Below are 25,696 nucleotides of genomic sequence, written 5' to 3'. Positions count from 1 at the left end.
AAAAAATACTTACTAGTTTTGTAAGATAATTACCAACAAACATTGACATTCTCAAACGGTGCTTTATTTGAGAACTTTGATAGCTTCTAAACTGACATTCATGACCATTTCTGGATTGTCCCTCGTCTGCAGCTCTCCTCACATGTTTTGCAGACACAAAGTGTTTGTCAAAGCGTTTATGTTCCATGATTACACTGCAGGACGTGCAAAACAGCTTCCCCCTACTCTCATGCAGCTGGGGAGGAAACTGGTTTGCGACCGCAGTGAAGTTAGTTTTAAGTTGGATATCCGTGCTCCGCAGAGTTAGCTGCGTCTAGCTCACGGCTGACCCGAAACAGGAGCGCTAATGTCGGTCAGCCGTTCTCTGCCGGCCCCTTTTCTCACGTGCGGTGGTTCACTTAGGGACGGCTGACCGACATTAGCGTTCCTGTTTCGGGTCAGCCGTGAGCTAGACGCCGCTAACTCTGCGGAGCACGAATATCCAACATCCAACTTAAAACTAACTTCCCTGTGGTGTTTTGCGCGGTCCTTTGCTGAAATCTTTGTGGGCAAATGTGAAGCATTAGCGCACATTTTGGCTTCGGTCGCTGCTCCTGCATGCTCCCGGCATTCTGATGTTAACAGGAAGTGACGTCACATCTCTTCTTTGAGAGTTATTTGGGGTTATTTTGTATTCCACACTACACAAACCCACAAAGAAGACACTAGACCACAGAAATGGTGGCGAAACACTTTAGACACAATAAATATTGGGTTAAAGTTGCGGGAAAGTTGCAGTGTTTTGGGCAAAGTTGCAAAAAGTTGCGATTTTGCGGGATTTGCTTGATTTTGCGTTAATAGTTGCGATTGCAACATCGCAAAATCCTGGAGGGTCTGAGTATAGGCAAAATTTGCAATAAATTGCAAAAACTGATACCATGAAGAATGTTGGGGTTTTGGCAGCACAAGTGAGAAACCCCTTTTAGTGCTTCAGAGCTCAGACGTAAATCGATCACAAAAATATAGACTTACATTACTGAACTGGCACTTAAAGTTTTAACAATTACAGTTTATGTTTGAGAATGATTTGAAAACTTACTATAGTGTGAAGATGTCACACACTCAAACGCTTGAGTCGTCAAAACTTTACAAACATTTTTGCGAACAAACTCTTTTGTTCCCACAAACTTTGCACTAAACATCAACATTTTTTTTATCACCTAGTGTGTCTCTCTCTGCTATATGACTTAGGGCAGTGGTGTCTGGAGGGCCACTATCCTGCATCTTTTAGTTGTTTCTCTGCTTTGACACACCTAAGTTGAATGAATGATTAAAAGGCTTCTGCAGAACTTAAACACTTGCTGAAGAGCAGGGAAATGACTAAACCGCGCTGGATAGCGGCCCTCCAGGACCAGGATTGGAGACCACTGTTTTAGACATTTCCCTGATTTGAATGCAAGAGTGGATAAAAAGGCTTCTGCAGAACTTAAACACTTGCTGAAGAGCAGGGAAATGACTAAACCGCGCTGGATAGCGGCCCTCCAGGACCAGGATTGGAGACCACTGTTTTAGACATTTCCCTGATTTGAATGCAAGAGTGGATAAAAAGGCTTCTGCAGAACTTAAAGACCTGCTGAAGAGCAGGGAAACATCTAAAAGATGCAGGGTTTAGGGTTTCTCCTAAATCACCTCAAAGTGCAGAGTGCATACACCCAAACTCTCATTCTATCTCAGCCCTAAATATTCTCTTCAAAACTGGAAGTGAGGTTATTTTTAACTTGTCATATCTCCAACATTAAACACTATAGATATTTATTAATGTACTTGTGTTCTCACCTGATGCTTCTGCCTATTAGAATTCAATAATCTTTTTTAATACAACCTGTAATTTTCACCCAGCAAATGTTTTTGTAAAGTTTACTTTCTACTCTGTGTTTAAATCTGCCTATCAGAGACTGATAAACACAGGTGTGTGTGATCACCATGGTGACACTAATAAACCTCTGGATAATAACATTTCTTCAAAGCGAAGGCATTTTGTCAGAATTTGACTTGAACAGACTTGACTTTTGTTGTGAATTGGTGATAAATTAAAAAAAAAAAGAATTTAAACTGAACTGAAATTCACTTTAAGTTGTGTATGTATGTATTTATTGTCTTTATTGACAGTGGTGTTTAAAACAGGACTGTTTGGTCCATAAACAGCTCGTCTTTGTAACCGTCTCTTAAATTTAAACTTTTCGACAAACTACTTCCAAGTATTAATTCAAGCATATTTTTAGCATCACAATCGATGACCATCATTTTCTCTCAGTTTATACCAATAAACTTTTGGCCCAATTTTGTGCTTGTGTGATTTTTCTCTTCGGTGGTGGTGTTTTGTGTATGTTGTACAGCAGTGTAGGGACACTCACTCTGCCCAGTTCTTTGTCCTCCAGAGCCAGGACACCAGTGCTCTCTGTAAAGAGCTTCACTTTGACTGAAGGCAGAGGGTGAGTGGTGGTGAAGTCCCCCTGAGTCTCCCACCTGAAAGACACATTTTTGTGAGATGTCAACAATGATAAGAAATATCAACACTTGTGCTGTTGGCCAGTATTTTAATTGGATGTGAAACTTCTTTTTTGTTAATAAATTTAGTAAATTAAACTGAAATCACTGAATCTTTACCATTACAATGGCAATGTCCCTATGATGGATAGGTTTTTTCCAACCCAGAATGGACCTGTTTAAAAATACATATCTTTTTTCTACACTCGTTTGATCCTTTTAGAGGTCACAGGGAACTAGTGCCTATCTTCATTGGTTCAGGGACTACACCTTGGGCTGGTCGGCAGTCTGTTGCAGGGTCACATAGAGAAACAGCCATGCACACACACACTTACACCTAAGGGAACTCACGTACAAAGAGTGTGTACGTACAAAACAGATGTATCAATAATGAACTGACTGAAGCATGAGCAGCCCAACAAACCTTTTAGCTAGTGAACACAAGTGTCTTCAATTATTAGTTTGTTGGCAAAACTTTGAGGGCATACTAGGAAACTATTATTGTATACACCTCAGAGACACTTGATAAACAAGGAATACATCTGTGTGTATGAAATTACATGTGAGCATGTGCAATGTGTTGCAGAAATCATCTCTACCAACAATGGCTTTAGCTTTATTAAAAGATAATAATAATAATAATAATAATAACAATAACAACAACAACAACAACAATAATAATAATAATAATAATAATAATAATAATAATAATAAATTATTGTTTTTATTATTACTATTGTAATTATTATTACTATTAGAGTGCATTTAGAAACTGAAGATTTTTTTGGGCCCAAAAACAACGACAGACTCATCAGTTGTCAAGGCAGGCATTTTAACACCATCCAGCTGCTGACCACACTGGGGTTCCTAGCATAAGTGACATTTCAGAGGGAGCTGGCTGACTGACTGGGACTGTGCCAGTTAACCCTAAGCCAAGCTGCCGGCTGTGTGGGGTGAAGTTATCTGCATATCAGCGAGGTAGGGTGTGCAAATGCAGCAAGGTGGCCTGCTTCAATTGTGTTCATTGTGTCTTTTATGCCAGAGCAGCCATTTGAAATGTGTGCAGCACACAGATGACCTCTTCACTTGATGAGGGCAAGAAACAAAGCTGAGGCTTGCAGTCAGTTCTCTGTGTTTCCATGGTAACACATGGAACACGTGTTTATCTTATTTAAGCACACACAACACTCACATAGAGGACAAAAAATGAACAAACAAAACAAAAAAAAATGTGCAAGAATTAGTTCTTTTAAGGTTCTGATTTTATTTTTTAGCTAACTCTAAGCAAACTCTTATCTCAGGAGACCGGGTGCAGTTGTTTTTTAAAAAAAGAAACATTTCCAAATTCTGACTTGATTATTTGAACTTCAACTCTTTGTGCACCATTTTAATTTATTAATGTGCAACTTTTATTGTTAAATGAAAGACAGAAGTCTGACCTAGAGGCAGGCCAATTTATCATCTGAAAAAAATCATTCACCCATTCACACAGTGATGGCGGTAAGCTACATTGTAGCCACAGCTGCCCTGGGGCGGGCTGACAGAGGTGAGGCTGCCATCACACCGGCGCCACCGAGCCCTCTGACCACCACCAGTAGGCAAGGCGGGTGAAGTGTCTTGCCCAAGGACACAATGACTGAGACGAATGGAGTGGGGGCTCGAACCGGCAACCTTCCAGTTACAGGACGAACCTCTACCTCCGAAGCCACTGCCACCCTTTTACTGCAACAAGGTTGTCAAAACCAGACTTGCAAACTCACAATATCATAAAATGAGACTTGACTGAGTTACAGACATTTTAGTCAAATCTTGAAAATAATGTAATGTTCAGTTTAATTTGATAACGCAAGATTTCACTAAATGAATTTGTGCTCAAGGTATGTGTTGGAGGTGACTCTCAGCCAGAAAACGTTATAACCCTTTTTGTGTTGCTTAAGGTCAACTAGTTGTGGTAACCATCTTAAACTGGGTTGATTCCAAAAGTTATTTACCTGTAGATATAGTCTCATTAAAATCCACCCAGTGGTTCATGAGATATTTTGCTAACCCATACTTAATAGCAAAATTTTGAACAATGTTGTATAAAGTGTAGCACTTAAAGATCAAGTTTGGTATGACTCTCAGCGCATACCATGCTGTATATTTGTATTCAGCACCCTGAGTCAATACTTAGTAAAACCATCTTTCACAGAAATTCCAGCTGCAAGTCTTTTGGAGTTTATCTCTATCAGTTCTGTGCACCTAAAGACTGAAATGTTTACCTGTTCTTTGCAAACCAGCTTCAGCTCAGTCAGATTGGATAGGGAGTGTCAGTGAACTGCAGTTTACAAGTCTTGCCACAGATTCTAAGTTGAGTTTAGGTCTGAACATTGATTGAGCCATTGTAACACATAAATATACTTTGATCTAAATAACTCTATTGTAGCTCTGAGTAATTCTGCTGGAGGTGAACTTCTGCTACGGTCTGAAATCTTTTGCAGCCTCTAAAAGGTTTTCTTTCAGAATTGTCCTGAATTTAGCTCCATCCATCTTCTTATCAACTCTGATCAGCTTCTCTGTTCCCACTGAAGAAAAGCAACCCCATAGAATGATGCAGCCACCACCATATTTCACTGTGGGGATGGTATGTTCTGGGCGCTGTGCAGTGTTAGTTTGGTCAGACCTGAGCAGAGCTTCCACATGTTTCCTGTGTCAAACTGCAAACAGTTTCTGACTTTCTTTCATAAATGGCTTTCTTCTTATCATTCCTTTATGAAGGCCAAATTTGTGGAGCGCACACCTAATAGTTGTCCTGTGGACAGATTGTCCCAACTAAGCTGTGGATCTCTACAGCTCCTCCATGTTACCATGGGCTTCTTAGCTGCTGCTGGGACTAATGCTCTCCTAACCCAGACAGTCAGTTTAGGTGGATGGCTATGTCATTAGAAGTTGTGCTATCCTCTTTCCATTTTCAGATGATGGATTGAACAGTGCTGCATGAGATGTTCAAAACTTGGAATATTATTTTTTTTAACTTAACCTTGGTTTAAATTTTTTTTAATAACTATCCCTGATTTGTCTGGTGTGTTCCTTGGTTTTCGTGATTCCTTTTGATCACTAATGTTCTGTGACAAACCTCTGAGGACTTCACAGAACAGCTGGATTTATACTGAGATTTAAATAACACAAGTGGACTCTGTTTACTAAATAAGTGCCTTCTGAAAGCAGTTCGTTATTCTGGATTTAAGTTTGGTGTATCAAAGTAAAGGGAGCTGGATACAAATGCACATCACGTTTTAGATTTTTATTTGTAAATAATTATGAAAACATGTATCATTTTCCTTCCACTTCATAACTGTGTGCTACTCTGTGTTGTTACATAAAATCCCAGTAACATATTTTGAAGTTTGTACTGGAACATGACAAAATGTGGAAAAGTTGAAAAGGTTTTGAAGACTAATTCAAACCAGTGTATACATGTGTTTTTACTGAAGAAGTGAGACACTATAGGCTAATTACAAAGAAGGTCACAGGAAGTGCAAGTGAGGCAGTGTTACAGCCATAGAGGTTCTTTGAGCTCATCTAATGGGCTCTGTTGGGTGATTATGGCAGATGGAGAACTGCACAGAAAAAAAGTATTTTAGCAGCCGAAGCATGTGAAAGGGCAGCCTCATTTTTGCCCAGACCCCTGCTGTCCAACAGACATCCAACAACTGCCAACAAGCAATGGGGAAGAACAGAAGACTCAATTCGTGGAAAATGTTTGTTTTTTTTCCCCATGTCAAAAAAGTGTTTTTTTTTTAACTCAAAAACATAAAAGTATAAGATGCGATAAGTTTTTACAGTTCTGAAAATACAATCAAATCTATTTTTACTGACCAAAAATATTGTTATGTATACCGTATGTAATTGATATGTATTGTCATTTTATTACCTTCTAAAATCTATTTTTAAAGTCTCTATGGCCATGGTTACACAAAGGTGCTGGAGAATCACTCGTATTGGGATTTTGACTCACAGAGAATCATACTGAATTCATGAAATTGCTTTGCAAACTTCAAAATTTAAAAAAGAATTAAATGTAGATGATTCAAATACCTTTGCTGGCTGTGTACCAGAAATCTAAGTATGTTAGCGTGGCATTGCATAAAGAGCAAAGAAGTACTGAGTGTTCTACATAAAGCCTTTAGAAGAACAAGATCCTTTTTTTCTGAAAAGGGGTAAAACTGTAATGAGGCAGCCATTACAACTTATAAGGAAGTTGACCTCTTGACGAGTCAAACACTAAGCTTGTCTCAGCATTAGCAATATGAATTCCTAGTATTGACCATTTGACATAATTAGTTAAACTCATAATAGTGTTAAAACAAAGTTCAAAGGTCAAGTCAAATTTATTTATATAGCACTTTTCAGCAAAAAGGCGATTCAAAGTGCTTTACAACATGAAAACACAAAAATACAGAGTCATAAAACACACAACAATATCTAAAATATGAGCTAAGACAGATAATCTAAATGGAATCATGAAGCTAAACATCCAAAACATGAGACACATATGAGCTAAGATCATCTAAATGAAATCATGACAACACACACAATGTAAAGTTAAAACTAAACATATTTAAAACATGAGCTAATCTAAATAAGACAAAAGTATAGCTAAAATATAAGCTAAGATAATCTAAATGAAATTATGAAACTAAACATATCTAAAACATGAGAAACCAAAGATAATCTGAGGAGAACCAAACTATGATATAACATAAACAAACTAGGATTTAAAATCCTCAGCCAAACAGATCAGACACGGTAAGAGATAAACTAACTACTAAACTAAAATAAGTTTAAACAAGCAAAGGCAGGATGAAATTGACTAAGTCATATTAAAGTAAACTGAGAAAAAACAAACTAAGATATAATTATACTAACATAAACTAAACTACGATTTAAGGACCTCAGCAGAACAGAGAAAACGGAGAGAGAAGAAAAAAGTGTCCACCCTCGCCAAGTGCAGGAAAAAAAAAAAAAATTCAAAGGCAACACCATTAACTACTATATTAAGTAAGAAAAAAGAGCTATCAGATCAGCCACTGAGACTGAGATGCACTTTAGTTGAACTCAGAAATAATTTCATTATCACCATAAAGTGTGAAATTCTGTCTACAAGCAAACCTCCGGGTCTGAGAAGCTTTTAAATATGGTTGAACTAAATCTAAATGACCAAGTGCAGAAAAATCAGAAAAAGAACAGGGAAGGCTGAGGAGATGCCCTGTTAGAAACACAAAATTAAATATTCCACAGTCATCTTCAAATTCTTAACTGATTATTTTGATGAACATTGTAATCACAATTATTGAAAATGAATATTCATTGAGAGTGGAAACATTGCATTTATTACACTTGAACAGTGAATTGCCAAAAAGAAGAATTTTTTGCGTGATACTTCCGCCGGTTAAACTTTCACTTGAAATAACTAACAATGTCTTTACTCAAATGTAGGTTAGTGTATATAAACCTAAAAGCACTCAGAGAGTGCTTTGGCTATAGGGTCAATTAAAAATTGTAGGATCCAGGTCATGAGTTGGATTTAATCAAAATTTAATCACTTGTTTTTCATGACAACTCCAACATTTCCTGAAAATATCATCAAAATCTGTTCATTAGTTTTTAAGTAATCTCACTAATAGACAGACGGATGGACAGATACAACTAAAAACTTAACCTTCTTGAAGGAGGTAATAAACAAAAATAAATCAAATCAGAAATAAAGTGCACTTCCAATATATTGTAGGGTCCTATTCATTCTGTTTTTTTCCCAAAATTTCATTTTCATTTTTAGACATTTTCTAAATTGTATGTTTTAGGATGTATATGAAAAAAAAATATGTAATCAAATATAAATAATTCAAAAATACAAAGGTGAAACTCATATATTTCATGAATATTTAGAAAATTCAACAAAAAGTTGTTCAGTTCAAGTCAAGTTCATTGGATCATAGACCGAGTGACTGGACTACAATCAAGACTAGAAGTGCAACTATCAGACAACTATGGCCAACTCATCAACCCCACTACCACTGTTAGAGCTTTAAACCTGGTGCAGTGAATTGATGTTGAAGAGTTAATGGAGACAGTTAAAGCTTTCGGCAGAGTATGTGTCAGAGCCCAAAAGTCTGCCCCTCAGCTACATGCTGACATAATGCTATGTGAGTGTCGCAACACAGTCGACCCCAGCAAAGCACCCCCCTGAAATATTTCCCCAAACTGGTGAATCACCATGGAAACTAACTTTGCTTACTGAAACTACTGAAGAACCAGATGAGTTTGCAACAAAACTGAAAAAACTGTTGGAGAGTGAAGGAAAAACATTCACGGACATTGAGTCGTTGCTTTCTCAAGGGCCAAATCTGAAACAGGAACACCCATCATCCATAATTCGAGCTGTTGGAGAACTGTTGGAGAAAGTGAGACCCTCACAGGAGAACAATGCTTTTCGCAGACTACGAGTTTTCTCTGGAGTGACTCCCACCCCTGCTGGTGAAGAGACACTGGATAACTGGTTGGAGCAGGCACAGCTCATGCTCGATGAATGTGATTGTTCCGCCAAGGAGAAGCGAAAGAGGATTGTCGAAAGTGTAAAGGGGCCAGCACTCGAAATATCATGGATGACTTCAGTTCAACTTGAATGGCTTGACTCAGCACTCTTCAATTTTGGTGACTCTCCCATTCCTGAAAACTGGAAGGTCAGACTATCACAAAGGTTGGCTGAGCGACCTGAAGTTTTTTCTCTGACTGAATGGGATGTTGGACTTGCAAAAGGGGTTGAACATCACATCCGACTAAAAGATTCCAGGCCCTTTCGAGAAAGGGTAAGACACCTGGCTCTAGCAGACATTGATGATGTCCGCCGACACTTACAAGAGCTTCTTGCAGCTGGCATAATTAAAGAGTCTTGTTTGCCATAAGCTTCACCAATTGTAATCGCAAGAAAGAAAACTGGAAAAGTTTGAATGTACATTGATTACCGCATCCTTAATTCCAGAACCATACCAGACCAATACACACTGCCGAGAATAGATGATGCCTTGGCCTGCCTCACTGGGAGTCGCTGGTTCTCCATGCTCGACCTTCGCAGTGGCTATTACCAAATTGCAATGGCCGAAGAAGACAAAGAAAAGACTGCGTTCATTTGCCCTTCAGGTTTCTACCAGTTCAAACGCATGCCTCAAGGGATCACAGGTGCCACAGCGATATTTCAGCGATTAATGGAGAAGGCTGTGGGCGACATGAATCTCCTCCAGTGTCTCGTCTACCTCGATGATCTTATTGTGTTTGGCCGTACTCTGGAGGAGCATGAGGAGCACCTTCTCAAAGTGCTCAATCGCCTGGGAGAACAAGGTTTAAAGCTGTCCATCGATAAGTGCCAATTTTGTCAGCCTCAAGTCAAATACGTCGGTCACATTGTGTCTGCTGCTGGCGTCCCGACAGACCCTGATAAGATAAAGGCAGTAGCCCAGTGGGAACCTCCAGTAAACTTAAAATCATTGCAGTCCTTCCTGGGGTTCTGCGGTTATTACCATAAGTTCATCGCCAACTATTCTGCTATAGTCCGCCTCCTCACGGATCTCACAAAGGGGGTACCCACCAACGCAAAAGAAGCGAAAGAACAATGAGGACTTGGACTCGCCTTACTATCATCCCTCTCGGCCATTTGGAGAGCGATGGACACCTGCATGCACTGAGGCATTTCATAAAATTGTCCAGTGTCTCACACATGCCTCAGTCTTGGCCTTTGCAGACCCTACAAAGCCCTACATCCTCCACGTCGATGCCAGTCTTGATGGGCTTCGAGAGGTCCTTAACCAGGAACACTCAGATGGCTTACGCCCTGTTGCATTTGCTAGCCGCAAGTTGAGCCAGTCAGAGAGAAACTACCCCGGTTACCAAATAGAATTCCTGGCATTGAAGTGGGCGGTCGTGGATAAGTTCCACGATTACCTTTATGGGGCCTGTTTTACTGTGAGGACAGATAATAATCCCCTCACTTATGTACTTACAACTGCCAAGTTGAACGCCACTGGTCATAGGTGGTTAGCAGCCCTTACCAGTTACGACTTTGACATCCAATACAAACCAGGCAGAGATAATGTGGATGCTGATTGGTTGTCCAGAAACGCACTCGATGATGACTGTAGTTGGAGGAAAATACCCCCTTCAGGAGTTAAAGCTCTTTTCCACCCCACGGATGGAGCTCAGTCTTCTGAACATCCAGAGCGACTTATCGATCAACTGGGAGCCCAGCCAAGTGCTGTTACTGATGCATATGCTTGTTTTACTCACCTGCAGTTAAGCTCGCTGGAGAGGCTAAGCAAAGTGGACCTGGCCAAAGCACAGGACTCAGACCCAGTAATATGTGTTGCCAAAAAAGCAGTTCAGGTTGGTGCCTGGCCCTCCAACAAACATCCAGAGTTATTGCTTCTACAAAGAGAAAGTTCAAAACTCCTGATGAGAGATGGATTATTGCACAGAAAAGTCCCAAGTCAGTTCAGACCACACGTACTCAGGGCGCTTCATGATGAGTCAGGGCACCTTGGAATTGAGCGCACGGTTGAACTACTGAAAGACTGATTTTTCTGGCCCAAGATGGTCTCCGACACTGCAGACTACATAAAGAATTGTGGCAGGTGTGTTGCCCGCAAAACCTTACCTCAACGGACCGCACCACTGAACCAAATCACAAGCAGTGGCCCTCTCGATCTTGTCTGTATAGATTTTTTATCTATTGAGCCCGATTCAAAGGGAGTGACCAATGTCCTCGTGGTCACAGACCATTTCACTCGCTATGCCCAGGCCTATACCAGCAAAGATCAAAGAGCCTCAACCGTTGCCAAGATTTTGGTTGAACAGTTCTTTGTACACTACGGCCTGCCTGCGAGAATTCATTCTGACCAGGTGCGTGATTTTGAGAGTCGCTTATTTAAAGAGCTTCTACAAATGTTGGGCATAAAGAAGTCTAGGTCGACCCACAGCCGGAACGTTTCAACCAAACACTCCTATCTATGCTTGGCACGCTAAAGCCCTCTCAAAAGCAAAGGTGGAGTCAACATATCAGTTTGCTGATCCACGCTTACAATTGTACGTGGAATGATGCAACCCACTACTCACCATACTACCTCATGTTTGGTCGGGAAGCTCGTCTGCCAATTGACCTCTGCTTTGGAACGTCTCCAGATGACAAAGACCACCAAAGTTACATTCAGTATGTTGAAAAGCTGAAAGCAGAGTTGCAAAACGCTTACAAACTGGCACAAGAAGTAGCAGATAAAAACCACCAGCGAAACAAAAGATACTATGACCGTAGAGTAAGAAACCAAGTTCTGGAACCAGGAGGCCGCGTACTTATCCGAGTGACAGGTGTACCTGGCAAAAATAAACTTGGAGACAAATGGAACTCAAGCCCCTATATAGTGGTTGAAAAACTGCCAAGCCTGCCTGTTTACAGGGTAAAGCCAGAAAAGGGCAGAGTCATTGTCAAAACCCTGCATCGTGACCACCTCCTACCTGTAGGACACCTAGTTCGGTTTCCTGTTGATCATGAGGAGAAACAAGAATCTCACCGGCCCACAACGAGGTCCTCAGCCGAGACCAAGACAAACAAACATGATGACAATGCACTGCAAAGAACCGACAAAGAGGTTATGTCTGAGCCAGAGGAAGATGATTTGTGGTACCTATCCACTGCTCAAAGAGAGTCTGTTTCCCAGGCCCTGGACCTCCTGGCCGAGCACTTCAACCGAAAGGTGTCTCGCTTCACTACAGAGGAAAACCTACCTTCAAACTGTGTTTGTCTAAGCGAGCCTAAGAGTGCTGCTACTGTCTCAGAGGCTGAAGAGGAACCGGAGGTTATGCAGCTGCCTGACGACCCTGTGGCGGACACAGGTCTAGAAGGGGGGGCGCTCCCCTTGGCTAGTCAGTCTGAAAGCAATGCAGAGCCCCTCAGTATTCATCAATCACGGCGAAGGATTAAGCCAGTCATTCGGCTCAGTTATGACAAGCCTGGAGACCCCATTGACAAACCGTTTGTGATAGTACACCGTGAAGTGAGAATCACCGTTGGAAGTGGGAGCCTTACCCCTGTGGTCCAGTGTGTGCCTCCACTAGTTTAGATGGGGTATTCTGACAAGTATACTTACATTGCTAATTTAGCCACCAAAGGGTAAATTAAGTTGATCCGCCTAGATAGTCCGATGAGGGCATCTGGACATTTAGAAGGGGGAGGATGTAACCCCCTAGGTTATATATAACCCCCTTTTTTTTGACACTACTATTTACTACTGCCAGTAAATGCATCATTACACATGTCTCTACCGTACTGGTCAGTCAAGGCAAAATTGAGTTTGAGTAAGCTGATTGGCTTTGTTGACTGGGGGGAGGGACCAGTAACAGAGGTATGGGACTTGTTGAGAGCGACGGAGGAGCCGGTCGGTGGCCGTTGGACAGACGAGATTGGATTCCCTGCCGTTATGGATTTTTCCTCTTGTTGCTAGCCACTGGAGCTACAACATTTTTCTGGACATTTTTCTGGATTTAGTGAAAACTGGACTGGACTGGACTGGACTGAGTGGAAGTGTACGTTTGGACCGGAACAAGCGGAGTTGGAGCAGTTTGTTTTCCGTTTGTTTCAGGACTGGTAATCCCTGGTGCGGTGAGTTATGCGCTCCTCGTGGTCGCGCCGGGAGACGCCATCCTCTGGACTGCTATTCGGACTTATGCTATGCTAACTACGTCTGTCAGGCTGCAACGTTCATGGCGCCCACAGACTGTTTGTTTGTCTATAATCCTGTGTTTTTCGGGCTCGGAAAGTTTTGCTAATTGTGCTAACATTTCTTGTCAGCTATTGGGGTCCTGAGAGTTAACTGTACTGGCACTTTCTGTGAGTATCACCTGAGTTATTTTGTGTCAGTGTTCTTTGAATAACTGTACTTGAGGGGAGGCGACTTGTTCACTGTTAAGCCGTGTTTGATGTGGTTTATTTCACTGACCAGTATGGGTTAATAAACTGGTAAGTTATTCAGCACAGTCAGTTTCCATCCTTATCTTACCCTATTCATATAAAAGGTTAAAGTTAAGTTTTTCTCAATCGAACAACATCCATGTTACTACAGACAAATACATACACATACATTTGAGTAGCATAAAAATGAAAAACAATAAAAAATTCAGGTCCTTGTTTGGATAGTCATTAGGCTACAAAGTTCGTACACGTTTCCCACTGTAAAATTCAAGCATTTTAACATTTTTAATTTGACTTTTAGAGTGCTCTTTATTACAAAAATATCCAGCACTTTTAAAGATTTTCAACAGAAATCAAGCACTTTTATGCACTACTATGCTTTGTATAGTTTTTCAGGCGAACTTATATTGTTCAGTGCTTTGTGATTTTGTCTGTGAAAAGCACTTCATAAATAAATTTTACATTCTTACTTATGTGATGTTATATAAAATGTTATATAAAAGTTATATAAAATGTAAGACCATGAAGTTTCTTTTTACCAGAGTTCAGAGCCCAGAAACAATGTAAAGGATAATAGCAGGTCATAGAGAACACATGATGAGATGACATCATGAAATCCAGGAAGTGGCTCTCCACGAGGAGAATGGAAAAACACTGACATGGAAAAAAACTGATGTTTTGGTTTTCGAGTAACAAAAGTACATCGAACAGGAAGTTAGATTGAGACGCAGGCTGAGTGCTCTGAACTTCGGTAAGGGTCTTCCTTTCACGTCTCCCTTTCAGCGCTGAAAGTGAATAAATGTGTTTTGATTTTGGCTGTTTTTGACTCTCTTTCTCCGTGCATCTTCCTGATCCCGTGTGAGGACGTAAAGCAGGTGTTTCAGTATTTTAAGAGTTTTTAACTGTCCTTATCACTAACTTTCCAAACCTTGAAAACACCTTGGAAAAAATTCAAGCATTTCTAAAGATTTCAAGCATCTGTATTCCTGGACAAAGATATTTTGCTTATTTTCTTCATTCTCTTTGTTCTTTGACTGATTTCATGGATCATAAGTTTCTAATTATTGTAAAACATGACTTAAAAATGAACAGATTTTCTCTTTAAAATGTTACAGCACCAGGCAGAAATATAACATAAAATTTGGCCTGATATTTCAATCTGGGATATCGTTTAGACAAGAATCGGTGAACAGAAAGAGCTTCTTCCTGACAATTTTAACCGAAACTTCAAATTAATTTGTAACAGCTGTTTTTAGAAAGCAAGTTTTGGCCATTTAAGCAGGGCATGGAGATGAACTCACTGGGGTCTGGAGGCCTCTGCTTGGTCAGTCTGCAGCTTTTCTCCTCCCTCAACCTCCATGGTGCAGTAAACTATTCGGTTTGGAGCCAGTGACTTCAGCCCATGGACCTCAACAATCACAACCTGACATCAACAACAATGGATTAGTATGCATTTTGATATTAGATGCTTAAAACACACACACACACACACTATGCCTCAATCAAGATTTTTTGTCCTAGATACCAATTCATTTAAGATAAAGTGTTGGCCAATACCATTTCTCAATCCAACACTTGCAATATTTTGGATTTTTTAGATCACAGACTTGCAGATTATAGTTTTTTTGTTTAGCCATGCTAGCTTTAAGATTTAGCTGGGTGACTAAGTTGAGTGTTTTGATTTTAAATGTCAAATTAAATTGGTCGTATTAAATGTAGCTCTATTACTACCACCACAAGAAATACCTAAATTGTAAATCTTGCAAGTAGATTCTGAAGTGCTTACAGTTTGTATTATTATTATTTTAAAATAGTTCCATACTGCATTCACATTGGCACGTTAAACCATAATATATAGAAAGTCAACAACAGAGGTCATTGGTGGAGCATGGTCTATTCCAATACTGATCAATGTCAAGTGCCTTTATATGGACCCCAGTGCTGCAGTTTGAAAAAGACTCATTTCATACTTCCTAAATTACAAAAAAAAAAATTGCTAAATTAATTAACAGTTACAAGACTTCTTTTCTTAATGTTAATACTAACCTCCAGTGTGAATGACAGAACAACATCTGATTTGGACAGGATGTCTCCCTCGTCCACCAAGTCCAGGAAAGAGTTATTCATGGAGGAACGTTTGAGTTTCTGTTTAAAGTCTGGACCTCCTTTGGACACAGGCAGACTTTCCAAGTTTGCCATCAGCAGGTTGACAGATGAACGAAGCTCCTCGACATACAGGCTTTCCATGTCAGCAGAGACCAACTTTGGGTATCGCCTTTCCTGCAGCACATTAGGTTTCTTTTCATCAACAAAAAACATTTTCTTCACAGAGACATGTTCTTATCCAACACTATAAAATGACCAGTAAATAACAGACTCTTTAAATTACAGTAGATCCCCCAAGAGCAGCTGATAACAAGGTTGAGACTCCTTCAGAACACAAATTGTTTCTCTGTTTGGCAGAAGACACATTAACTAATTAATATTACAAGAAATCACTCTTGACTAAATTATTAAAAGTGAATTGAGATAAGCTTACTTTGTTGGCCATTAAACATTGGAGGCATCTTTTTTATCTAAGTGAAATGGAGGCCCATTTCCCAATCAGATGACCAAGGATTCAACCCCCAGCCCCTGCAGTATGCTGAAGTGTCCAACCACTGCCCCCAATATGCTTAGGAATGTATGACAGAAAAAAGAGAGGAGCATGGATATGATGATTGCTGTGCAGAATTAATTAAAGGTCTGGATCAGGTCATATTGTTGCAACTGCCACAGAAAAAACATCCTCTGCTGAGATTTTTTGATGATGGTGACTTTCTAAGTTTAACTTGTTTGGTCTTTAGGAACTCAACTGTCTCTACTATGGAAACATTGGAGCTGTCAGAGCTGAGATATGGAACAATGGGAGGACTGTATATGAAGTCCATCATCTCTATAGTCATTTGTGTGTTTAGCAGCAGGCAGTTGTGAATGCCTGACTTCCTGTAAGCAGACTCATTGTTATTAATTATGAGAACTACCATCTGCAGACATCAACATATTCAGGATTCTCTGAAACTCTGAAAACAATCATTTTCATAAAGAATTAAAGCTGAACTGAAATGTGTTTTGAAGCCAACATCAGTGAAAATATAGTCATAAAATTTGTTTTTTTGTAAAAATTTTAAATTAAAAATAAAACATGCTACACACTCGGGTGTTTTCAGCTTTTTCCGTGACCACCCCGGAAGTGTAACATCCACTGAGCCACTGAGGTTCAGCAAGTCATCAATACCGGTACAATATAGTTCAGTTCATTGGAAGATTGTTCGAACCAGCCAGAAAATACCACTGGAGTTTTATTTTTTGGCTTCCAGTAAGATAAAAACCTTCCTCAGATTTGGATCCATATACTTCAATATAGGAATTACTATCAGAACTCTGGTTCGGATCACTTCAAGGAGTCGTTACTACAGCTTCATACCAAAAAAACAGGACCTTTTGACAGCAGCAGTCCTAACTATTTTTAATTTTAAAAAATAAAAGGCAAATGGAGAGGAGGACGTTGCCACAGAGAAAGACACTAGAAACAGGAAGTTTTACTTCAAATGTGTCGTGAACGTGCGCTGTCATTAACAGGTCTGAGCTGCTAACAGGCCAACAGCCTGAGATCAGTTTGTGATTCAGAGCAGTAATGTTGCACTCACGTTGTTTACAAGTCATCGGGTTAGCTTCAAGTTAGCAAAGTTAGCTCTCTACTGCCATCTTTATGTTGATTTTTAGTGTTGTGTGCTGATTTAATGACAATGATCTTGAAGTAACCCGTTCTCACCATTCTACGTTCCAAACTCAGTCAAAATGCACATTGTTTTGTTGGCCACGACGGTCCTGGTGTTCATCAGAATCCAAATCTGAAGAGCTGTCATCTGATTCCAGAGATCCAGCCGTCGATTCAGGTTCATACTAGTATGAAAGTGACTGACCAGTAGATAGAATGACATACAAATATATGGGCTAATTTGTGTTTGAAACAGCTCTGCATAAGGTAAAAACAGACCTGAAATCCACGTACATTTTTTCTTTTTCTTTCCCATCTCCAGATCCATCTGACTTGGCTGGCTTTGTACTTACATTGGCAGCTGCCACCATGTTTAAAATTTATTCTACTGGAGTACACTTTGAATTGAAGATGAGCAGTTTTGGACCAGTTTTTTTTTTTTTTAATTCTAATTATTATCTATTATCAGCGTGGTCAGACATGAATACTAGGGGCTGTAGCCCCAGATGTTTTCTAAATAGACCAGGATATCAAGACATAAATTTTTATTAAAATGCAGTTCTATTCAGGCCAGGTATTAAGCTTCTGAAAATAAAATGCCTGCCTAAAAACACAAGTAGGGTTGTGCTTTCTCTACAAGTAGCATCTGCTTCAAAACACCTGCACTAATAATTTGTGGCTCGTGTGTATTTAAACAGCAATTGCAGGAGTTGAAGAAAACAAACAAGATGTTGGTTAATAATTAGTGTGGTGGGGGTAAAATTTAAGGGCAGAACACAGCTGTTATTGCCACAGTAAAATGCCACCACTGTAATCATTTTTCAACTTATCTTGTGATGCAGGGAGGTGAGCTACAAATGGTGTCAAGCACTCAGTCTGTGCTAGCATGGCCTACTCTTGAAACAGTGGCAGGTGGGTAGTTTGATTGGGGCAGTACACCTATCAAATGGTAACACAGGTGTCCTAAGGAGAGCTCAGGGAGGAAGCCTCCTGTGAAGCAGAGGGGAAGCTCCTGTAATTACTCAGCTGCAGTGCAGAGCTGAGCAATTACAGGAGATTTTTTTTCCACAGACAATACAATGCACATTTTATTTTGAAAATGCAAACAATTTATATAAGTTAAGTGTCAAGTTATAATACATACAAGTTTTCATACAGTAGCAAATAGGTAGCAATTCACAAATGATACAGCTCTAGTACTCTAAAATTGAAAAGGTATCAAGATAAGTTTGATTTGCCCATGGCAATTATGTGACTATCAGAAGAGAAAATTTGATTTGCGAATTTTTGAACATTGACATTTTAGAGATTCTCTCGCAAATGGCATTCACAATTTGTTGCCAACAGTCACAACCTAGTGAGACACTAGTTTACACTGCAGGGACTACAAAAAAGGGTCAGGGATGGTTTACAGGTGACCTTGGACCAGGTATTTAAAAACTTTTATGGCAACAGAGGTCAAAGAAACTCACCTGTAGTTGTTTAGTCCTGTTATGTTATCTTTTCTAGGGACAGGATTGGTGGTGGAAGAGGTTGAGATTACTGGTACAAAGTACAGTTCCAGCATTTAGGGAAAGAAGTCTGAGGAGACTGGTGCTATCTAATCACTGCAATAGTTTAAGATGGATTGTACAATTAGATCTGGGTTTAGGATTTTCTTTATTTTTTGTCTCTTGAAGGAAGGTGCGGCTGGAAGAGACCTGCTGAGGTCGGAGTTTATATGTGAAGTGTAGCAATGCCCTTAGTGCTTTCAAATATGCAAAAGAACTTGTGTAAGTCACTGGTGAGTTGGTGGTCATTCAAACTGCTGGGGGGTGTTTCCCACCTTGTTGGTGTTAATCTGCTCAAAGCTCTTCCTTCCTGGGTCATTAGTAGTTATTTGGCTTTTCAGCCTATATGAGCATTCAGTTTTTTTAGTTTTGTCCTTTCTGTTTCATTGTCTTCCCTACAAAGCTGTCAATTCAGAAAAGGACCGCAGTTTGTCATTGTTGTATGTCACCTGAGTTTTTGTCAAAATACAAATGTTTTCACAAAAACAGTGTCAAGAACATCCATCCAGGCTGTCTGATGAATCTTTGAAATTGCTCCAGTTTGTGGTTACAAAATAAATTGCCTTTAAAAAGTAGTCAAAAAAAGTATTCTACCCCTTGGCTGTTTAATGCTTTCATTGCTATCATAAATTGATCATCGTCAATATAATTTGGCATTTTTGACCTTTTTTTTTCTTTATAAAAGACTCATTTTGAAAGTCAAAGTAAAATAAAATTTCTACAGAATGATACAAATTAAATAAAAATATATAATGTAATATAAATAACTGCATAAATATTCACCACATTCACATCAGTATTTGGGTACAATCACCTTTGGCTGTAGTCACAGCACTGAGTCTGTGTGTCTTGTTGTCTTTAAATCATTACAGTGTAGTCTTTGCTGTATGCTTTAGGTCATTGCCTTTCTGGAAAATAAATCTTCTACCAAACTGTAGTTCTTTTGCTGAAGGCATCATATTATCCTCCAGGATTTACCTTTATTTTGTAGCAATTTTACCCTGTATCTTTACAAGCCTCCCAGGGCCAGCTGCTAAGAAGTGTCCCATAACATGATGCTGCCTCTACCATGCTTCACAGTGGGGATGGTGAGTTTGTGGTGATGGGTAGTACTTAGTTTCAGCCAAATATAGCATTTTGTCTGATGGCCAAAAAGCTCTTCTAGTCTTATCAGATGACAGAATTTTCTTCTGCTTGACCACGCAGTCTTCTCAATGCCATTTGGCGAACTCTAGTCAAAATATGAGTTTTCTTTAACAGTGGCTTTCTTTTTGCTTACTTTCCCATAAAGTTTGAAGAACCCAGGTAACAGTTGTATGTACAGTTTCTCCCATCTCAGCTGCTGAAGCTTGGTTCTCCTTCAAAGTGCTCACAGGTGACTTGGTGGCCTCTTGGTAGGTTTACACATTTCATATTCCTTCTATTTCTTAATTATGGATTTAAGAGAACTCCTTTTTTTAATCTAATTTGCATTATTCTGTATAAATTTGATTTAACTTTGACATTAAAGTTTTTTTTTTTGTTGTTTTTGTTTAGTTTTTTTTTAATAAAGAAGGCCAATTTATATTGACAGTGATGGATTATTGACAGCAATAAAAGCATAAAACATCCAAAGGCACCATATAGTGCTATAGTGTTGTAGTCTAAATGTCTAAGATTTTCTGAAATTAGTTGCTTTAATTTGTGTAAACATGCTGTAAAATCACTTTGGTCTGTGACACTAGTTTGATCAAATGTTAATAAATAAATAAATAAATAAATAAATAAATAATTTTTAAAATGCCAAATAGTTCTATATCTCACCCTGGCAATCTTCTCGGCCAGCTGTAGCCTGCCATCCAGTTCTCTACGTATCTGTGCAGCTTGTTCATCCACATTATCAAGCTGGGGGAAAGGAAAAACAAATTAATAGACAAATCATAGATTTAAAAAATAAAACATCACTCACTTTTGTGCTTGAGTTAAATGGAACCATCTTTCACTATTTGTCTTTTTGTAAAACAGCATTTTCACACCAGCAAGCAGTTAGCTCTTTTTACCTGAAAGGTTTAAAGACTCATTCCATTACAATAAAAAAAGGATTTCTGCCTTGAAATGACTATTTCATCCAAACAAATTATATTTGTAAAGATTTCAGCTCATATACTCATATAATACCATTTATTTTTCATATTAATCGTTTATTGAATTACATTTACAGTAACATCATAGTATGATTCCAAATGTAAACAAGCTTAGAACATTCAAATAGCCAAAACCTTGTTCATATTTGTAGGGTCATACAGCAGACTTGGGACTGTATCCGTGAATCACCTAATTTCAATACACAAAGTCTGCACTCTCAGCCCCTTTTTACATTAACAGCCCCACACATTTAATTTAGGTTTAAGTATCTGAAAGGAAATCCAGATGTCTCTATGGATCTTATCAGATCAAGAGCGGTCAATTCATCAGGATTCCCCTTTCGCTGAACCCCAAGACAGCCATAAACTAATCACCTTTTTGGTTGACTCTAACCAAGAGTTACACGCCCCAGCTATGCAACACAGACTTCCTGGTTCCAAAGGAGCAACCAGGGTGTCAAAGTCTGCTGGTTCTGATTCAATTTACACTCTGAGAACAAATCGACCAAGACCTGGTTAAACTCAAACTGATAACGCCTATTGTTACAAACATTAAAGGAACAACCCCATTCCTTTAGGACTGGAAACAACATCCCACATTGCCCCCTGTGGGAGATTCAAAGATCTTGTTCACCTTTTTGGGACTGTCTGATCAAAAGGGCATTTTATAATCTGTTAAAAGTAATTTTCTGCCCTTCAATCTTCATGTTAAAGTGTTAAAGTGTGATATTGTGCCTAACCTTTCTATTTTCAGTTGCAAGAACGACCACAGGTTCTTATTTTAAAAAATACAAAATTCACATTTTTCACCTTTAATATTTTTTTTATTAATATTTTCTGTTTTGCTTTATTTATTTGCATATCAGATGTTATGTGAGGGCAGTATTTTACTGTGATCTAGCATAGCATATTACATGTCTTTAAGTAAAACCCAACCAGTATTAGAAATTCAGTAATATTACAAAAGTTTATAAACATGTAATGGGCTTTCTCCCAGTGCCCATTAACCATGAGTCATTTATTTCTTAAGCCTCAACTCCATTTGAGAAGTTAAACTAGTTACTGATCGAGTCTGTTTCTTCATTTAAATTTGATTTGTTTTCCTTTTATCTTTGAGGCTAAAAGGTGTAAAGATCGAATCACAATTTTGTTTTTTTTCTTTTTCCGTTGTCAGAGTTCCCATACAAGTATGCATAATTTCTATTGCTTGAATGCCCACTGAAACACCCGCCTTCTTTAAGGAACAGTGGCTATGACTGGACTAGAACAACCCCCAGCTTTGTTAAAAAGCCTAACACGTGCTTCCTCCACTCTCTCCTTCAGCTCTTCCAGGCTCTTGCCCTCTCTTCTTCCGGCTCTCTTGTGCCTTGTCCTTCATCCTCGTATGTTTATTTGGTATAACTCCATACATTCTAGTTTATGATTTTCATGTTTTTCAGCTTCGCCACCTTCATCATATGTCTCTTTGACACAAATCTTTTGGCATTGAGAAGTTTTTCCCAGTTTATTTCGGAAATTAATTGACTTGCATTAATTGACTTTAATTTAGAAAAAGTTAGTGAAGTAAGTGAAATTAGTCAGAACTTCAGTTAAACTCCATTGACTCCTCGACATTCAGCCTCATTACAAACCAGCTACAGTCGGACGTCTCTCTGAACGCCCATCCAACTGCTTACTGACGAAGCAGCCAACTGTCTGGATCACCGGAACCGGCCCGAACATTCTGCTCAGCTCCCGCTGACTGAAGGCGTTTTGAAGACGATACCTGTCGGCAACCTTTCATCAAATCGAGCCCTCAAGATTTCTAGCTGGTACCAAATGTAGAAGCTGAGAAAAAACATCTTTCAGTAGGATAAAAATCTCTAAACTTTCTGCTGGTGTATTTCTGGTGAACAGGCTACAGGTCTTTGACTACAATTTATTAATGTCTCACTCCAGTTGTCTAAATCCATAGTAATAATTGTCACTTTGCTATTGCGTTAAAGTTAACTTTTCAAAGTTGCTTTAAAGTTTTAACTTTTTTTGTTTAATCTGACTCTCCTGTTGACCTTTTATGCTGATTCAACAGTTCAGTCAATATTTGGGTGCCAAATTCAAACATTCAGTAATTTTCATAACCTGCCATAATTTGTGATATATTTATTTGTTTAATAAACATCACATAAATGGTGCAAAACTTAATTCAGTTGTGTGTGTGTTTTGATATAATTACGATCTTACTCCAAAGCGAAGAACTCATGGTTTAGGGTAACTTAACTTTTTGAGACTGATAAACATATAAATCCTAGGTTTATATAACATTTCCCTTTGTCATAATGTCTCCGTTATATTTCATGTACCCTTTTATTGCTGAAATCCATGTAGAATTGAATTTTTTCAGACATTTATGATAAACTATAAACACTTGAATTGACACTCTCATGGAAAAAGAATTGTGAGGGTTTTGGGGGAAAAAACATAAATAAAAGTTAGACATACCTTTGCTATAATCTTAGGCATACAAATACACGTCTTTTAGTGTTAATATTGTTTACTTCTGAAAACTAAAGCAGCAGAAACATTGAGTCACACCAAGAGAGATACTTTAACAGGCTGTGTGTGCTCCCCCTGCCGCTGATCCCTTGGCAGGGTGCTCTCTCTGCTTGCGGGAGTTTGGTCATACGCAGAGTGTCTGTACCCTAATGAAGATGCTCCTGACACATTAGCATTTATTACAATGTTAAAATTTAGATACAAAAGTCCCCGGGTGGCTGGAGGTGGAAAGTGAATAGGTGATGATGCATCTGTTTTGGCGTCTATAGGACACTCAGCTCAGAAATCAGATAGAGTTTTTAAATCAGAATAATTTCAACTCCAAAATTAGTCAGCAGCAGCTCCAGAGCCAAAATTTTAGTACTCAAATGTTACAATTAGCATTACATTTTCTGTGAATAAATGCTTTATGTCGCTTCATATTTATTGTTTTGTTTTTTTTTGTTTTTTTGTGCACAAAGTTCCGGGGGCCCCCCGCAGGGACAACCGGACCCCACCTAAGAGGGCAGCAGAGGCAAGTCCCAGGCGACCCCCAGCAGCCACGATGCACAAGCCCCAGGGGGCCACAGCGACGAGCACACAGGCTTTGTGTTGAAATAAGTGTTTTGGGGGACACAGCCGTTTTGGTGAGTGCAAACATTTTATTTATTTTATTCTATTTCTTTTTAGTTTTGACAGTAGCATACCAGATATGTTTTAATTGCTGATGCGGGTTTGTTGATTTTTAAAATGCGCCGGATAATAGCCCATTTTGTACACAACTGAGGTGATGCAATGCCAAGTAGTGCCTAAGTTTGTTTCTAACTACTCTCCAATCCTGGTGTTATAAATTCTGGCATATTGAAAGATATTTATTGACTAAGTTGGACATCATTGAAGGCCTAAGTGTGAAATGCACTGCCTGCCCCTGCTTTTGTTTTCCTTTTCCCTAGAGATGCATTTTTGTCTCTTTAAATTTATTTACTCTTTTTTTTCCGCAAGTGTTTTTATTTCCATGTGTTGTTTTTACATTTTTCCTGTCTCCTCTTTTTGCTTTAACCCCCCCGCCCAAGACCAGTTCCCTAGGGGAAGCACAGTTGTTATTAGTTATTATTATTATTATTATTATTATTATTATTATTATTATTATTATTATTAGACATTGTTTTGACTTCCAAACACGATGACTAAATTGAACAGCATGGTAACATTTTGAACTGAAGTAGCATTGGGGTAATCACCCCCATTACCAGACAAATTATAGCACAAGTAAACAGATTAGATGGATATTTGTCTGTAAAGTTTGAGACAAACTAAGGTAATAACAAGTGATACAAATAACACACACAGTATTTGTGTATTATTATGTAATTGTACAAATTCACCTGTAGTAACTGACCTGACAGCCATTGTACAGCAGCTGGTGCTCAAATTTGCGGATACCCAGAATCTGCTGGAACATCTCGTAAAGCTGCTCCTTACTCAGAATTAGCTCTGACACAGCACTCAGATGTGACCGTTGTGGCTGACGACGGATGTCCTCTTCCCCCCTGTAGATGGCATCATATTTGGTAATCCAAGAGCTTAGCACAGTCTCTTTGCTCAGACCATCAATTTCTGGAAGGCTGCGGACTCGCCGCTCAATGTTTTTCTTAAAAACCTCACGGAAGTCATTGGCTGAGCAGCCGCCACTTTGAACCATTCGGGAGGCCCGTTCACTCTTGAGGAAACCCTGCAGTGGGAAGAAAGTAAGACAATGAGCGCTTACAAAACTGTTGTTATTTATTTATTTATTTGCTTTTATCACTCACAATTTCTGGTGAATGAACATCAGTAGCTCAAAAAACAAAAAAAACCCACTCGCTCTAACCAAAGTTTCAATTTCATCATTAAAACCAGACATATCTAAGCATGAGCTAAGACAGTCAAAAATATTAGCTAAACTAAACAGATCTAAGCATGACTAAATGTACAGAACTAAACTAAATGTACAGGAAGATAAAGCTAAACTAAACAGTACCGAATTTCTAAATGGTACCAAGGCCCACTAAAACAGCCGATGTAGTAATTATTAAGATAGAGAAAGAGGGCCTCTCCCTGGGCTGCCACCTTATCGTGGTGGAGGGGTTTGAGTGTCCCAGTGATCCTAGGAGCTATGCTGTCAGGGGCTTCATGCCCCTAGCAGGGTCACCCAAGGCAGACAGGTCCTAGGTGAGGGGCCCGACGAAGTGCA

The 25,696-nt window shown here is 39.2% G+C and overlaps 1 protein-coding gene across 1 annotated transcript in view; it reads right to left on the bottom strand.

Annotated features, from left to right (window-relative positions):
- cadps2 (Ca++-dependent secretion activator 2) overlaps positions 1-25,696 on the bottom strand; it is a 311,669-nt gene that overhangs the window by 231,877 nt on the left and 54,096 nt on the right. Inside the window, exons 3-7 of the mRNA XM_037980923.1 lie at positions 24,863-25,195; positions 20,633-20,713; positions 15,566-15,799; positions 14,821-14,942; positions 2,394-2,505 (exon numbers count right to left, since the gene is read on the bottom strand). Of these exons, the coding sequence (XP_037836851.1) occupies positions 2,394-2,505; positions 14,821-14,942; positions 15,566-15,799; positions 20,633-20,713; positions 24,863-25,195 (882 nt within the window). The remainder of the gene's footprint in view (positions 1-2,393; positions 2,506-14,820; positions 14,943-15,565; positions 15,800-20,632; positions 20,714-24,862; positions 25,196-25,696) is intronic.

Source organism: Kryptolebias marmoratus, linkage group LG17 (genome assembly GCF_001649575.2).
Source record: "Kryptolebias marmoratus isolate JLee-2015 linkage group LG17, ASM164957v2, whole genome shotgun sequence".
Lineage (NCBI taxonomy): Eukaryota > Metazoa > Chordata > Actinopteri > Cyprinodontiformes > Rivulidae > Kryptolebias > Kryptolebias marmoratus.
The sequence above is the reverse complement of the archived record's forward strand: the minus strand, read 5'-3'. Positions and strand labels throughout refer to the sequence as shown.